Genomic DNA, 17,440 nt, shown 5'->3' with positions numbered 1-17,440 from the left:
CCCATTGCCCTCCCAGCCAGCGGCCAGCTGCTGCTTTGGGGTTTTGCAGCACCTTGGCACTCAGTTCCCCTTCACTGGATCTTTTCAGTGTGCATTTATTTACTTCTTGTCTAAAAGGAAAAGTCCCACAGCAGTGAGATTTACAGCTTAGTACCATCCTTGATAAAGAAGCATCTGCCCCAAGGAAGCTCCCAGCAGCACACTGCAGCAGCATGCCAGGTCATGGTTCCTGTGCTGAATGCAGCACAGTGCATTGACAAAGCAGTTCTGGAGGGGTCGTGGCTGTCACAGCAAAGTTTTCTGCTGCCCTCGCACGTCACTTTCTGCTAAATCATCCACCCAACACAAATGCAGTTTGTGGGATAGCTATGGGCTCAGCTGGGGTTGCTGCTGTTTCACTTGTGCTGGGTTGCATGTTACAGAGGAAGCTATTGGCTTTTTCATGTTTCCAATAGGAAAAAGATATCACTTTTGACATATTAAAATCCCAATAGAGACAGGGCTTTAATTTGCACTCACACAAGGGGTGACAGAGAACAAACCGAGATATGACTCTAACTAAACACAGCACATTGGAGGATTCAGCTTCAGCTGCTTGTTTGATTCCATGAGGAAAGAGAGAGTCAAGGAAAAGGAATGGGAAAAGGGAGCCCTTTTCTTCCTCATGCTTCAGGCCAGCACAATGGCTCCAAAGCTTCTGCAGCCTGTGACAAGCAGAGCCTAATTTTAGTAAAATGATCATATGGCTTGTGCTCCAGCCAAACTTCCATAGTAGCCCTATATAAAGCCCAAAGTTAAGCAACATAACCAGAGTCAAATATAAACTAAGATACACTTCAGAAGATATTCTCTTTGGTCTTCATTATTCTCTGCATTTACCTTGATACACATACTGAAGTTTGGGCTTTTTAAATGTCTCTTTCCTCCTTGTTGCACTACAAAACATAAAAATTAAAACCAAAGCAATCAACTTTGGTTCATATTATTTTGAAACAAAAAATTGATGCCATTATTTCTGAAGTGTGCTTAAATTTACATTCACTGTTCCTGAAATTTAATTCCATACATAGATAAGACTGATTCCTACTCCTTTTTCTTTTATATATATATATATACATATGTAAATTAAATATATAAATAAATATATAAATATATATGACACTGTTTTGGAAGCTTAGTGACAGTACTTTAATGGCCGCGAATGGCTTGTGGGAGCTAAAAGCTCATGGAGCAGTTTGCTCACACAGCTCTGCACTTGCTTGAGAGTGAGGATTACAGTGAGGGAGAGCGTGGCAGGTGCAAGCAGTGTACAGTACATTGAAAAGATGATCCTTTCACACACCGTGCAGCTGACGTTCTTGTAAACACGGAGATCTTTGAAATGTGTACACATGCCCTGACACACAAGCCCAAGCTTTCCTTCCTGGTTCTGAGGGCTCACTCTTCCAAGATGTTTTTACCAGCTGTGCCTGCTGCCACTGCAGCAGTCCAAGACAGCATTGAGGAGACACTGAGAGAGGCAAATGGGATTTGTCCACAACACTGAGTGAGAACTGCCACATAGAATCATGGAATCCCTAGAGTTGGAAGGGACCTTTAAAGATCATTTAGTCCAGCTCCCCTGCAATGAATAGGGACATGCACAACTAAGTCAGATTGTTCAAGGCCTGATCCAGCCTTGCCTTGAATGTTCCCAAGGATGGGGCATCAACCACATTTCTGGGCAACTTGTTCCAGTGCCTCACCACCCTCACTGTAAAAGATTTCTTCCTTAAATCTAACCTAAATCTACTCTCTTTGAGCTTGAAGCCATGTCTCCTCGTCCTATTACCACAGACCCTGCTAAAGAGTCTTTCCCCTTCTTTCCTGTAGCTCCCCTTTAGATACTGAAAGGCCTCTATCAAGTCACCTCTCAGCCTTCTATTCTCCAGGCTGAAATGAAGATGTGCTGGCAGGAGAACTGGAAGGGGGCACCCAGTAGCAGTAAGGCAGCCCAATGACAGCAGCAGCGCCCAGCTGCTGGGGAAAGAGTAACACTTGCTGAAGACACAAATACCAAAGAGCTTCACAGCAAATAGGTGGGGAGGAAATTCTGCACAGCTCCTCTGCTGGAGCTGCTGAACCACAACAGGGTATGCTGTGAAGGAAAGCAACCACTGCTGCTTCGTACCAGCTGCTGTCAAGTAAATACTGTGTGGAGGAAATGCAGCTGTTACCAGCCAACAGTCAAAGCAAACAACATGGTGACCTTCAAGAATGGGGAGGACCCAGCTGTACTCTGCCAGAAGCAGTGCCCTCTAGGAATGAACCTACTCCAAAAGTAATTTCAGTTTGGTGGGATTAACATACTAGCCAGGAAATAGTGGCAAGCATACTACAGTGAGATGCTGAAGATACTGGTTCACTTAGAATATGCCTGGATGTTTTTTTTCCATTGGGAAGAATTGCCTGGGCCAGAGACGAGCAGTGGTCTGTTGAAAAGCAACCTGTTGAAAAAAAACATTCATTGTTTACCATCTTTTTATGGAAGAGCTGAAAAGGGATGAATTGTGTAGGACTCCCATAGCTAATAGAACTGCAAGTCTGGCAGAAGCAGCCTCCTCAATCTCCTGAAGCATGGATGAAAGAGGTCCTGACACCACAGCTGTGGGAAGTACAGCATCACTAGTTCCTTCCCCAGTCTTGAAGAGGACCTCCAAAAGGAGGAGAATTGGAAAGAAATAGTTTTACTGCAGGTAGCAAGCCAGCCTCTTTCCTGAACAACTGGCAAGATCGATGCCAGGCTCAACATCCCCAGCTTCAGCCTGAACATAAACATTCAGTTTACAAGAGCTTCCCATAAGGTAGTGGACAGCTCTTCTTGCACTGCTGTAAAATCCCTCCCCTGGTAGTCCCTCTCAGCACCAAGGAGAACATAAAACAAGTACAAAAACAAACTAAAAAAAAACAAAGAAAACCCTACAAAACCAACCTGCGAAGATGAAGCTTTTCCTAATTTGCTTTCACAGCTTGTATGAACGTTCTCATATTCATCTGTCAAAAACAGATGGCACACAGAGAGAGCATCTCAGCTCCTGGATGCAGAACTGCATACCCTTTTGAACTTTAGATTGCTGAGGTTGAGTGTCATTTACAGCTCCAGCATAAATATAATTAGGAAGGAGAGTAAGAACACACAATAGCCAAGCAACACTTCAGCACAGTGGGAACCCCATGGGAATTTGTTTAAACTTTCACTTGGGGAATCTGCCAAGATCTTCAGAAAAAAAAAAAAAAAAAAAGGCAGTTTTTCATAAACTAGCATTTGAAAGAATAGTAAAATCACTTTAGAGGTCACATGCGCTGGGTCACTCACAAATGTAGCAGCCTCAACATAACACTCTGTTAATTGCTCACAGAAACGGATCTTTCAGTAGTTACCTATTTTCCTGCATTTAAGTCCAAAATCCTAATCTCATTTTAATATTGTAAGCAATGGGATGGATGTGCTAAGATTATCCTGTGCATGGAAATGAGAAGCTAAGGTGTTTATTAGCTAAGGAGTAAAGGCGCTAAAGAGAGCTGCTCTGAAGCACAGTTTTAAGGGCACACATTTTTTGCTAAGCAGTTCTTAGTGACATTATTGACAGCTGGACTGAAAAGCAAAGCTGCGGGTTGGTTTTAAAACTCAAAGCAATTTTTTAGGCTTCAGTCGTAGCCTTAAAAATGCACACAAAGGACAGAGATTTATTTTCAGTGTTAACAGAAATGCATTCACTACAAATGAAGCAAATGGTGTCAGAAAGAAGTGTTTGTGGTATGAGAAGCCATGTGAGCTTATAATTTCTCAAGTGCAAGCTAAAACATGTGCTGACAGCTTAAGCAATGCGGAGTGAAAGATTAGCTGCTGCTGTGTTGTTCAGAGAGGCTCATTCCTACACTGCTTGTTGAGTAATTTGGTAGAAAAAAAAAGGGTAAGAGAATTCCAAACCCAACACTTGTTTTAACTGTAGACAAAAAAAGCACCTAGCAATCCCTGTGTGACTGCTCCTGCAAAATTACGACAAGACAGTATTTGTGGTTACATTCTACAGTATTTCAGATTATCTGCACTGTAGGTAAAAATCAAAGTTGTTAGTATGAAACCACCAGAAATATTTATCTCAATTGCTGCTTCTCTTTAGTGACAGAAAACATACAGACTACATTTCTCTGTTCCGAAAGGGGGAAAAAATAAGGTGAAAACCCCAACTAGAATTCTGCTGTAGGATGCACTGACAACTGGACTGAGAGTAGCAGGCCACTAAGGTGACTAAAAAGCAGCAGCTGGGTTTGTTCAACTCTTAGGAAAATGCTTTGAGAGGACCTTACTGCTGTCTTCAGCAGCCCAAATGGAAGTCATGGAGAAGACAGAGTCAGACGCTTCTTAGAGGTGTAGTAATAGGACAAGAGGCAGCAGACACAAAGCAGAACATGGGGAATTCCAGTTAAACATAACAAACCTTTTTCTTCCACTATGAGCACTGGAACTAGCAGCCTAGAAAGGTTGTGGATCTCATCCTTGGAAACGTTCAAAACTGAGCAGGATGATAGACTAGATAGACTCTGGAAGTCCCTTCCACTCTAGCTCGTTTTGTCATTTATAAACTGGTCAGCACAAGTGCCTCTGGTCAGTCATATAGAGAAACACAATCGTCTAGAGGCTTGGATAGAAATGGATCTTTAAAGACCATTAAAGTTCCAGCCCTGTACCACGGGCTGGTTATCACCTTCCAGCTCAGCTGCTCAGGGTACCATCCAACCTGGCCTTGAGCACCTCCAGGGATAGCGCACCCACAACTTCTCTGTTCAGCCTGTGCCAGTGCCTCACCACCCTCTGAGTAAAGAATTTGCTCCTAGTATCTTATCTAAGTCTCCCCTCTTTTAATTTACAACCATTTCATCTTGTTCTATCAGACCATGCAGAACGCCGGTCTCCCTCCTGTTTAGAAGCACCTTTCAAGTATGGAAGGCTGCAGTGAGTTCTCCAAGAGCCTTCTCTTCTCCAGACTGAACAAGCCCAGCACCCTCACATACCAAGCACACAATAAATTTGTTTTGTTTTTACCTGGTAATCCTCCAATTTTTAGATTTTTCATTTGTAAAAGCGATGTCAATGTAAATCACAACATTTCAAAACCAAAGAGAGGACTGAGAATGTTGCTTTAAGTAGCAGTGGAGTCTTTATCTGGATTTTACATTAGTACACTGAGATGTTCTCAGTAGCTGAACCTGGATGCAAAGCAAAAACTCTGATATGGCATTTTATTAAGTTGTCAAATCTCTTTTGGTCAGCAGTCATTAAAAACAATCTGTACACATCTAATCTAGCCAACAAAAATAGCCGTACAATTTTAACGCTATATGCCCCGTTCATATAGCTCATTATGCTCTGAAGTTATTCTATTCACTGTTTTTATGGGGACATGAACAATTACCAGCTTGAACATATATTAAAAGTAACATTACATTCTGCTCTCAAAAGTACAAAAAAATAACACTCTAAATAGAAACTCCTAAGCTTAGACTGAGGCCTGTCAGGAAGAGAATTCCGCACTTCAGTAGACAGTGCCTTCCACATCAAGAGCTCTTCAAAGTGCTTGGCAGGGTGCACCAACATTACCCCACCTCATAGATAGGAAACTAAGGCACAGAGGTCAACTGCCTTGCTCACTGTCACACAGCAAGCTAGTGGTGGAATTAACAGAATGCGGGCTGTTCAGCTGTCCAGAATAACCACTGCACTGCACTGCCACCATTCAAGTGCAATGGTTGAAGCATTTCTGAGGAGCAAAACTCTTAGAGAGTACCATAAACAGAAAGGACAACTCAGAACCAAAGGCTTAAATAATTTCAACTCAAACCAAATTTGGTATACAGTAAATCAAAATGCACTTAAGGGGATGGTCACAGAGAAAGTTATACATTAACTTGCAAAGAATCACTAGACGTAAGATATAAGGCATTATCTTTGCAAATAGTAGTCATTATCTTAAGCTTGACGGTAATTCAGGTACTGTTGACTCCATCAGAGAAGTTGTAGTTTCTGATCAGCAGACATCTTAACACTGTTTTTCAGCCAGCAAGGTACAATTCCCTGAAACGTCACACGGAAATGCAAATAAGGGGCCAAGTAGCTGCTCAGGAGCCATGGATTTGTGCGACGCAGAGAAAAAAAAAAAGCTTCAATTGCTAGTGAGGCGTGGACTAAATGGTGGAGAAATACCAACTGATAACAATAAAAAGTCTAAAATAAATAAGGTCAAGAAAATGGAAAGTCGCCCACCAAAAATCACCAAGGCATGTTCAGATAAGATTATGCCACAGAAAAGTGTTAGTCAGCCCTTAGATGGGGTCTAGGAGGGGTGGAACCAGGCTTCCCCATTTTGGTCACACAGCTGAACTGCCTTCACCTGTGCTCCAACAGCTGATCCAGTCCTTGTCTCAGGTGATTAATCAGTGGTTCAGGCCATGACTCAACAGTTCCCATACAGATGCTCATGAGCAGACTTATTTACTGACACGGACTCCTGGCAGGATTCAGAAATATGTACATTTTAATTCTATTCTTCACTAATTCAGTGAGAAGGAACTGTATCTTGACTAGAGTGAGACGACTGACTTCATTCCTGCATGTGCTAATCTGGATGGGAAGATCCTGCTAAATGAATTTCTCCATTTTGCCCTTGATGAGCATGGAGATGTTCTAGCGCTTCCTTGGAAAGGGTGATGACGTGCATTTGTTCAGGCTGAGCAGTCTCTATTTGGTTTGCCATCACACTGATATTTTGGATTTGTTCCACTTGCTCCTGCTGAGCTGAAAGCAACAAGTTTTGCAACTGCTGTGGTGGCTGAGCAAGCAGCGTGAGGTTAGTAGCCTGCCCTGTTGCCATATTTGGGGCACTTTCTGCAGCAACAATACTAATGCCTTGATTATGACTAGGCATGAAGTTTATATTATGCACTGCATCTGCAACCAGCAGTTGAATTTCCTGCCCTCCAGAGGTGGCAAGTTGATACTGCTGCAGCTGAAGAATATTTCTCACTTCCTCTGAATTAGTGTTGGTGCTCGGAGCAGTGCTGGCTTCTTGAAACTGTTTCTCCTTGCTGTGAATTTTCAAGTGAGACTTTAGGTTGTCCAGACGAGCAAACTGCAAACTACATTCTGGGCAAGAAAAAGGCTTTTTGCCTGTGTGCAAGATGCAGTGTCTTCTCTTAGCACTGGAATCAGAGAAAGATTTTCCACATATCCCACAAGAATACGGCTTTTCTCCCCTGCAAAAGAACATACTTGATATGAAAATATGTGCTTTCAAGTGCTGCTTTATGCAGCTTAATACAGAATAAGAAACTGAAATGATTATTTTCTTTTGCTGCATCATAAACACATAAGAATAGTCATATCAAATGTTCTCTGTTTGACTTTCTCTTGACTATCTCTGTTCAAAATCATGAACTGCACAATGCTTTCATTTGCTACAGAAAGAACAAAATTTCCCTTTTGTCCTAATACCAGAGGTACAAACTGCTACTGGATCTTGACAAGGATGCAACTCACTTGCACAATTGTAAGCACTACCATAAAATGTTTATTAACAGCATTAGCTTTAAAATTAAAGGAAATCTCGAACTCCTAAATTGCTGTGCCTGTCTCAAATGGACAATAAATTATACTGGAAATATTTTCTTTTACATAAGGCTCACAGCAGTTCTCCAATCATTTCACACTGGAAAAGCCTTTATGTAATACAGCTTTTACCCATGCTAACATCCTAAGTAGTAAAAAACGTGACAGACTACAAGAAAACAGGAAAATGCTCCAATAATCTTGATATGCTATGGCTGCTATTCTGCTGTTAAATATTTACAGTACAAAGTTTTGTATAAATAACACAGCAGTAAGTGCATCATCATTAAACAGACACAATGCACAAAAGAAATACCTTCAACATCTTAGCACCCTAGTGTTGAATAGCACAACACTTTCTACTAGTAGATTAAACAAAAGTGTCAGTCTTTAATCATCCATTCAAAATGCAAACAAGACTTGGAATGCTCTGTAACTGAACAAGCACTAATACAGGTATGAGAATAGAAATCATATTTTTAAAAAACGTAATAAAAATTAGACATAATTTACCTGTGAATTCTAATGTGAGTCTGAAGAGAACTTTTAGCTGTGAATGACTTGCCACAAATTTCACAAGTGAAAGGCTTCTCACCTATCAAAAAGAAACATGACATCAGTTCTCATTTAGTACTTAAAAACATTTGAAAGGTTCTTTTCCAGAGAAGTGGTGGCATAGAACAGGCTGCCCAGGGCAGTGGGCATGGCCCCAAGCTGCTGGAGTTCAAGGAGCATTTGGACAATGTTCTCAGACATAAGGTTTGAATATTGGTTTGTCCTGTGTGGAGCCCAGAGTTGGACTCGATGAAATTTGCAAGTCCCTTCCAGCTCAGGATGTTCTACGAGTCTATGACATTTCATTGTACAAAGTTATTAAGCATGTACAGACAAATGATCATGCTTCTGCCAGTGGACAGTATGGATACCCGAAACTGAAGTCGTTAGTAAGGGTATACCCTCATATACCTCATTTATAAGGGTATAAAACGTTAAAGGTGCATCTCTGATATTTCTCCTCTTTGAAGATAGACAACCAGGTGATCCGAGCCCTCAGGGCAACAAAAAACGTACCAAGACAGATGCAGGTGCCTGCAGATGGTCCACATAGAACACAGAATCTTGAATAACGCTGCCCCTAAACTAGCAGACAGCACCAAGCTCACGTGGAGCACCATGCCTATCAGTAAGCCCATACTTCCAAACCTGAAGTGAATCCATTATCTTACCAAGTCAGTTGACTTGTAAGACTTCATCCTAGACCTGCAACGCCCTGGGAACATGACCCCTGTCCCTTCCCTTGGCACTGGGGTTGGAACTAGACCATGTTTAAAGGTTTCTTCCAATCCAAGTCATGCTATTTATCTAACACAGCTGGAGAAAAAAATAACTTATGTTGGATTGAATAAATTGTTTTTGTTGTTATTTTGACTGCAGTTGGAATTCTTGTGTCTAACTGAGTAGAAGCAGAGTAACCAAATTAAATGACAAAAAGCTTAAAAGAAAACAGATATTACCCAGCAAAACCAAAGCTAATTTGCACCACAAGTTTTCTTTGTTGCATGCAACATCTTTAAAGGACTAATTAGGAAAATCTGGATCACTACAATGGTAACCCATGCCACCAAAGCACAATGAAACTCAGAATGGTGCAATAGTCAGTTTCCAATGAAGATTCACAGATTTTTAGAACTGCGATGCTGACCAACTTTCCTATGAAAAGAGGAGTAACTTCCTTAAGTTGTCTGTGTTCTTATTATGCACAATGCTACAAAACTGCAGCCAAAGCAGTCATATCAATGTTAACACCTGACCTCCAGATTCCCTAGGATTTTACTCCTTGCTTTTGAGATGGAACAGATCAATTTATATTTCTGCATTGATAATATTGGCATCTGGCCTGTCTTTTCTGGAAAGAATATCGACTGCAAATCAGTTTCTGGTAGAATTCAGTGAAATAATGTCTTTGCAACACACCTTGCTACCATGACAACCCTTCTATTTTCCCACCACCAAGCTTATGTCCCATTACATTTATAGAACATCATTTACCATTTATACATTTATCAGCATCGCATACTCTTATGTCAAAATGAACTGTGCTGTCCTCAAGAGAAAATGCAGTATTTTTAAGTAATGCAAATAAACACAAGCCTGGAAACACAAAAAACAACCAAGAACACAAGTTCTGACCTTATCACAATTTGATGTTGTATACACTCTACAAGTAATGTAAGTAAGAAGAATCCAGCTTTGGGGAGAAACTATTGCCACTGTTTACAGCCATTTTAAAAGAAAAAAAAAAATACAAGTCATTTATACACATACTCTTCAAAGAAAAGTATTTTAAGAATCTTATGCTTTGTCATCATGAGAGGTTACATCAACACTTTTATTCGATGTTTCCCAGTCATTCAAGTTCCTTGCTTTCAAAGTCCTAGAAGATTTTTTGATGTCACTTGCATTAATTCATCCCTCCTAGCCAATCTGTGGCCAGCATCTGGCTTAATGCAGCATAATAAAACAGTAAACTGAAATGATTGTTTTTACAGTCAGCAGCATTTCCACAAGCATCCACCCCCATAGACTGGAGTAGAGGGACATATACTCTTCCAGGACGTGCGCTTTCTGTTACTACATAGCTTATGTCTAGCCTAACAAATGCTGCACGTGGCTACCCAGATAAACTAAGTTCCCACTCCATGATTTTATCACAGGAAAACTAATTGACATCTTCTGCAGTAGGTTTTTTAAGGGAAAAAAAAAAGAAGAAAAGACCTTCCTGTAACAGGTACCGCTTCTGTGCTGTTGTAACACAAGATAAATTGTGCTTATTATGAACTCCTGATATCTTATCTCCTAATTTGAAACAGGCACATAATGCACAAGCACAGCCAAAGCTCTACCCAGAGAAATAAGCGTTCCTTGCATGGTTTTGTCTGTGTTATTTCAACTGGAAAAAAAAAAAAAGCAAAACCAATACGACAACAGACATTATTACCTGTATGTGTTCTTAGATGTTTCTTTAACTGAGCTGCATCCATGAATTTGCGATGACACTGGTTGCATTCCGGCAATGAATGGCCTTGTCGCAATAATAAAAAAAGTGTCAGTGCATAAGTGATCCCCATTATCTCTTCAGTGATCTTTGTTAAAGCACTTTCCTGTAAAATAACCACTTTGGTATAATATGGAGATAAAACAAAAGGTGATTCACTGCCTTTTCTCTGTCTTGTCATACAAACCAGCAGAATGACACGCCCCTATTTCTCTATTTGTTCCTAGCATAGTAGAAGAGGGAACTGAGAACTATTTCCCTCCCAAAACATACTTTCTCTCTCAGCATGTATGCAACATGGGCTGCACGGCTAAGATGTTTTATGGTAAATACAGCACAATTTTTAAACATCAGAAGGGTCTTCCTCAATTAGCTACCTTTTTAGACATCCCATTTATTATTCACTATTCTGTTTTTTCAATCCTATTCATTGTTATATTGAGATATCACATACCATGGTAACAAAGCCTATATATATCACTGAAGAAGAACATTCAGCCTTAGTTGATCTTTACAAGGACAAATCAGACAGACTCTTAAACCGACTCTTAAAGTCAGCCAGCTCTTAAACTGAAGCTTGTTATACCTGTGTGTACTCGATAATGGCTCTTAAGCTGTCTCTTTTGGCTGAAGTACTTCCCACACTGATCACATGTAAAAGACTTTTGCCCTGTGAAGAAAATCACTTATTAAAATGCAAGCCACATCTAAGGTAAGTATAAGAAGAAAAAAAAAAAAAAAAATCAGCACACATGAGAAAGGGCAGAAATACTTCTTTTTCTACAAAGGCATATTCTTGCAGGGAGAGGAGGGGGTTAGCTTTGCAATATTTACCTGTATGTAGGCTCATGTGTTCCAGAAGAGAATGCTTTGTTGTCAGAGCCTTATTGCAGACAGTACACGTGTATGGCCGCTCTCCCGTGTGCATCCGCTCATGGACCTGAAGAGAGTGCTTCTGAGAAAAGCCTTTGCCACATTCACTGCACTTGTAAGGGCGCTCTCCTAAAATCAGATTTGTCAGCATAGATGCATTACTTCTCACTAAATATTCTAAGCTGATAGTGAGACTCACTGCAATCTACTATCTACGTAAAATGACTTCTGAAAAGTGATAAGGAGAATGAAAAGAAAGAGAAAAGCTTCACATGGCAATAAAAATTATTTAAGCATTGCCATATTACTCAAAGTTTGAACAGAGAAACGATTACCTGAACTGCAATCAAAGTAAGATGTAAAGGCTATGAAGTCTCTTGATAAGAATAAAACAGCAGAGAGTTTCAGAAACCACAACAATGTGGATTGGTGCGTTCTTCTGGGCAGCTCTTGCTACAGACAACAGCCCACACTTCAACAAGTGGCTCACTTGCTGCAACAGCATTAAATCCTCTACTGAAAGACACAAATCTCTTACTACTTACCTGTATGACTTCTCTGATGAATAGCTAAAAAGTGATTATATTTAAATACTTTGCCACAGTCTTTACAACGAGCCTCAGAACCCGTACGTTTTCTTTTTCCATCTGTTCTCTTTGCCAGTCCTTTTTCGTCCTCTTCACCGAGAAGTTTATAATCTTTTAGTTTGATTGACCTCCTTAGCCTACGTTTGCTGTAACGGCTCTGAGTGCTCTGCATTCCTTCCGACCTGGGATCACAATTTTCATCTTTCTCAGCTGACAGATTGGCAGCAGCTTCTGATCCACCAGCAGGTTCTGTTTCTTCTGCATCTTTCCTTGCTGGATCCTGTTCGCTGACAACTATTCCTTCTGCTGCCGTGTCTTTTTTCATAAAATTTTGCTTATTTTGCATGGAGTTATTCTCCCTCAGCTGCACATCTTCAGCAAAATTTGCTCCTGGTTTTTCCTCTTGAACAATATTGATCTTCCTCGGTCGCCCCCGTTTTCGCTTGGGCAGCTCTTCACTTTTCTTGTCGCCTGCAGTAAGTGCTACAGAGGTGCTGCTGTTGGAAGGGATTGGCAGCGTGTCCCCAGGGTTGCGGCTGGCCTGGTACTCATTGTAGGCCCTCAGCAAGTCGTTCACCTTCAGGAGCTGTGCAGTAGCTATAATCTGTTCCGAGCTTTTCTCAGTGGCATGGATATAACCCGTGTAAATAAATTCCAGCAGTGCTCCAAAAGCATCAGCAACCATTCCTTCCAGCATGTAAATCGACTGCCCTATGTCGCCCTCATCTACAAACATCATTGAAAAGTATTCACTGCTGGCAGCGAGCAAAGCTTTATGGGCTCTGAATTGCACATTCTCCACTATTAGAGTAATGTCACAAAGAAAATCTTTCTTCCTTTGTTCTTCAAAGTTAGCTAGAATGGTATGTTTGTGAGTTTTGGAGTGGATGACAACCAGTTTCTCAGAAGGGTCAGGAGACATTTCTGCCATTTTTATTGTGTATATGCAAGGAGGCACCTGCAACAACAGAATAAGTTAAACAAATCTTAGAAGTCGGCCTTATAAGACATCAAATATCATTTTGTTCATTAGTCAAGAGAGTTCAACAATTTCTGAAGCAATTCTGAAGCTTCTGAACTGTTTGTATAAAGTCAGCTCTAATGCTGGCAGAGATTTTCTTCTTCAGAAGTGTCTTAAAATCCTAAGAAATGACTACAGATAGCTTCTTCCTAGATCAGAGTTACAGCCAACTGTTTCAGCTGTTTAGCTCTAATGTACCATGAACTGTACAGCCACCCCTTCTGAAAACTCCTCTTTCACAACTAAAACAAAAAGAACTCTTTGTTCGCAGCTCCTAAGCAGAAGCAAACAAACAAACAAAAAGTCAGCCACAGCCACATTGCTGCACATGCCCTATTTTGCCCTGAAATCCTGTGATCGCGAATAAAACATTACCAGCATTGGTTTGGCAGAACTTCGTGCCCTCCTGAAAGCTGATCTTTCAGAATGCTCACCTTCTAAGCTTCACCTTATGGATGTTGGTTTTTTTTTTGTTGTTGTTTTTGTTTTTTTAAGATCTCTGTCTAAAATAGGGCTGAGTATGCCAAACGTTAACTGTTAATCTATCTTTAATAAATAATGAAGATCCAGCAATTTCAGAAGAATCCACCAAATGAAAATACAATGGAAGACCCATGCTAGAATCACAGGATCATAGAATCATGCTAGAATCACAGGATCATAGAATCATAGAATGGCCTGGGTTGAAAAGGACCACAATGATCATCTAGTTTCCAACCCCCTGCTACGTGCAGGGTCGCCAACCAGCAGACCAGGCTGCCCAGAGCCACATCCAGCCTGGCCTTGAAAGCCTCCAGGGATGGGGCATTTCCTGAGGGTCAGCTGAGCCAAAAGTGAAACTGCTTAACTACATGCCACTTGAAATTACAGGTTCTGTATTTTAGACAGAAATATGCCTATGAACACCTATAAGTGCTCAGTGAAGGCAGCAGCTCTGACCAGCTGCAGGGCCGCTGTACGAAGCATCACACAGCAGGCACAAAGGACACCTAAGGGTGAGCAGAGCAGCTCACAAGCGTGTTTAGCTCCAGTCACCGAACAGCTCATGCCGGAGCCAAAGCACAATCCCATGCACAGCTGGAAGGGACCCAAGAAGCCCACACAGCCCAACCTGCCCAGAAGTTACAGCAGGACTGCACAGGCACCAATCGACCCTCTAGTAGCATGCTCCGGTGTCTGGCCAGGCTACCCTCGTGTTAAATAACCTTTCCTTAACCCCTACATCCCCTACCCTCACAATCTCCCCCTTCGGGCGGTACCTATGCGGTGGGCTGGGATCACAGGAAGGAAGGACGGACTTCGGCGTTCGGTCGCGGAACGCCGCTCTCAGGCAGGCTAACCCAGCACGGGGCGGCAGCCGCACGGCCAGCAGCGCCGCGCCCGACGCACGCCTCCCGGCACCAGCAACGCCCGCAGACCCCGTGCGGGGCACGAAGGGGAGCGGGACCCACGGCCCACGCCGCGGAAGAGAAGCGGCCTCAGGGTCACCGCCGCGCCCGCTCCGCGCTAGGCCAGGGCCCGGCCGCTCCTCCCGTGAGCTCAGGACCGGCGCGAAGCCGCCGGGCCGGCACTCACCGCTCCGCCGCCGCCGCACTTCCGGCGCCGTGACGTAGGACGGCGGCAGCGCCCGCCCCAAGCGCGGGGCCCTCGGGCGCGGGTCGGCGCAGAGAGAGTTATAGCGGCACGCCCGGAGGGGAAACGTTTTATTTTCAGCTTTAAGCTTAGCGGTGCTGTAAGCATAACAGTTGTCCCGGCGGCCTACAGCCCCGCTCCGCGAGTTAATAAAGGCGACGGCCGAAAAACAAAACAAAACAACGCAGTCCGAACTAGACAAAGCTTGGGCTGGCGTCTTTCAGGGACAGGAAGGTCTGCAGCTTGAGGTCAAAGCCGGGCGGTCGGTGCCCGGGCTCCGTGTACTCGCGCGGCATCGCCCTCCCCAGGTAGGGGATGAGCTCGCAGTGCTCGCTGAGCCGCGCCAGCCGCCTGAGGTACGCCTGTCTCCTGTGCGCCGGGCTGCGGGCGTTGTACGCTGCGGGAACAGAGAGTTCTGCGTGAGCCTGGGGGCTGTGGCACGGGCAGTGACAGCACTGAGTCTGCAGCCGTGTATCGTGCGGGTAACAGTGCGGGAGGCCGCGGCTGTTGCCTTCAAAGTGGAACACGGGAAGTTCCATACGAAAGTGAGGAAAAAAAAATTGTGCTGTGCGGGTGATGGAGCGCTGGAGGACGCTGCCCAAAGAGGTTGCGGAGTCTCCATCTCTGGAGACGTTCAAAACCCGACTGCACGCTTTCCTCTGCGACCCACTGTAGGGAACCTGCTTTAGCAGAGGGCTGGGCTCAGTCATCTCCAGAGATCCCTTCCAAACCCTTCGATCCCGCAAAAGGGTTAATCAGGACTGCGTACAGTCGTCCTGAGTGCCATCTGGCAGCTCAGCAAATGTAGCATGGCCATATTTCTGTGTGTAAACTAATCCATTTGCACAGAGCCAGGCGAGTTCCCCACCATCTTTGGAATTTCTGGATCCTTAGCTCAATTAATCTGTGACCTAAATATTTTGCCCATAAAAAAATCAAGAGCTGACTCTATATCTCTGGTATTTCAGAAGAGGAAGGAAATGTCAAAACCTTCTTTCGCAGTGAGGACAGTAATTCTTTCATTTCTTACCTCTGCCCTAAACCATATTTTGGGGTATATCAGTGCTGACTGCCACCCCTCAGAGTATCTACTGCTGTTACAGAGGCAAAGGGAGGTCAGGGGCTTACGACAGACAAATCCTAACCATTTCTTCCTAGGAGGTGGTATTTTATATCTCATAACAAAGACTGAGCAGCACGAAGAGCTATGGAACACTTCAGCCCCCTTCAGCTTTAAAATGTAGACGGCCTCATTCTACAAGTGTTAAGTCTGAAGGGCACTAAGTCACTACTATAGGGATGTGCAATTTCTTGGTCCTTTTCCAGGAGTAAATGGCTCTTCATTTATGACTGATGACCTGCACTTTCTCTTCTCAGGTAGTGAAGGCAATACAGGATTGTTTGGAAAGCTGCAGGGGCAACTAGACCACTGTTTCTTGTTCCCTATTTGAATGTGAAATAAGAGGCTGCTGTAACATGTCTTACTTCAGTTAGAAATGGGATTTAAAACATTTCCAAGGGGCCATGGCACAAAGCACTTGGATCAAGTTTTTGATCAGGAACAACATGAGTCCACCGAGGAGACAATAAGTCATGCTATATTTGCAAATGAGGTTTTTCAGTATACTAGAACAATATGTCTTAAAGTTTGCAGCAGTTCTGCATAGTCTTAGAAGAGGAAAACCTGTTTTCCTGGATTCCTGTGGTCAAAGTGTAAGTACGTGAGAAGAGTTGTGTTGCACTTGCATAACATTTTCACTTCATCATCTGATTTAACAATACAACATACAAGCAAACCATTCCAAGCATGGACATAATTATATTAGGAGAGCTGGGCTAACAATAGAAAAAAGAAAAAGAAAAAAAAAAGATACTTTGTAGATAAAGCAAGCTACAGTGTAAAAACATTTTTTCTGTTTCAAAGACTGTACATTTATAAAGGGGCTTGTATGGTGCCTGTGCTGCTCAGTGGTCTTCCTTAACAAAGCTACACTAGCAAAAGCCTGTATAGTCCAAGAAAACTGTGAAGGGCTCTCAAATGTGCATGGGGAAATACTGAATGTGAAGAACTGCAGACAGATAATAAAGATTGCAACTATCTGGAAATATAAGGAAAAAGTTACGAAAACAAAAGGCAGATCACCAGATGGGTTGGCTCGTAAAAGCAAAAACTGATGGGCTGAAGAAGTCTCTAGGACTGTAATGGAAACCAGAGCATTCTGGCTTTGAAACTCCCAGATAATATTTCAGGAGTCCTCAATCACAGTGATTTCAGTCATTTTAAAGACAATTCCAGTTGTTTGTGACTAGTTCCAACAAATCTGGTACAACCTAGATAAATAAGCTTACTTTTTGTTTCAAAACTCATTGATCCATGTTAGGAATGTTATCAAGACCATCGGGTTGTTGGTGATAAAATGTCATTCAGATCTCATTATTTATGAGCCTATCTATCCACCTATCCTATTTACCTTATTTTTCTCCCTGGTCTGTACACGTTCCCCAGAAACTTGGCAGTGTGTACTTAAATCAGTATATAATGGTATTTTCCCAAATTGGACATTAAGAAAACAATAGAAATTAATTATTAACGTTGAATCAGATGATTTACTGCAGTTATTTAATTT

The 17,440-nt window shown here is 42.6% G+C and overlaps 2 protein-coding genes across 5 annotated transcripts in view; both read right to left on the bottom strand.

Moving 5' to 3' along the window:
• Positions 1-5,269: 5,269 nt before the first annotated feature.
• On the bottom strand, positions 5,270-14,921 carry ZBTB24 (zinc finger and BTB domain containing 24). The gene is made up of 7 exons (XM_090135897.1): positions 14,757-14,921; positions 12,119-13,118; positions 11,535-11,702; positions 11,287-11,370; positions 10,644-10,727; positions 8,159-8,240; positions 5,270-7,293 (listed from the first exon to the last, which is right to left on the bottom strand). The coding sequence occupies exons 1-7, from the start codon at positions 14,919-14,921 to the stop codon at positions 6,657-6,659; spliced, it is 2,220 nt and encodes a 739-aa protein (XP_089992023.1). The 3' UTR covers positions 5,270-6,656.
• Positions 14,869-17,440, bottom strand: part of AK9 (adenylate kinase 9) — a 58,468-nt gene continuing 55,896 nt past the window's right edge. For 3 of the 4 annotated variants that reach the window (XM_031611286.2, XM_031611287.2, XM_031611285.2), the window contains one exon: positions 14,869-15,210. In XM_031611286.2, coding sequence (XP_031467146.2) covers positions 15,008-15,210 — 203 coding nt within the window. In that variant the 3' untranslated portion in view covers positions 14,869-15,007. Of the gene's footprint in view, positions 15,211-15,993; positions 16,650-17,440 lie in introns of those variants that run through there. The other variant, XM_090135895.1, reaches the window with a different exon arrangement.

This window comes from Phasianus colchicus, chromosome 2, assembly GCF_987193195.1.
Source record: "Phasianus colchicus chromosome 2, bPhaCol1.hap1.1, whole genome shotgun sequence".
Lineage (NCBI taxonomy): Eukaryota > Metazoa > Chordata > Aves > Galliformes > Phasianidae > Phasianus > Phasianus colchicus.
The sequence above is the reverse complement of the archived record's forward strand: the minus strand, read 5'-3'. Positions and strand labels throughout refer to the sequence as shown.

Coding starts and splice junctions, on each gene's coding strand:
- ZBTB24 (XM_090135897.1), bottom strand. CDS start 14,921: ATGCTTACAGCACCGCTAAGCTTAAAGCTGAAAATAAAACGTTTCCCC. Junction 11,703..12,118: donor TCATCAGAGAAGTCATACAG/GTAAGTAGTAAG, acceptor ATCTGATTTTAG/GAGAGCGCCCTTACAAGTGC. Junction 8,241..10,643: donor ACATCTAAGAACACATACAG/GTAATAATGTCT, acceptor TCTTTTTGATAG/GTGAGAAGCCTTTCACTTGT.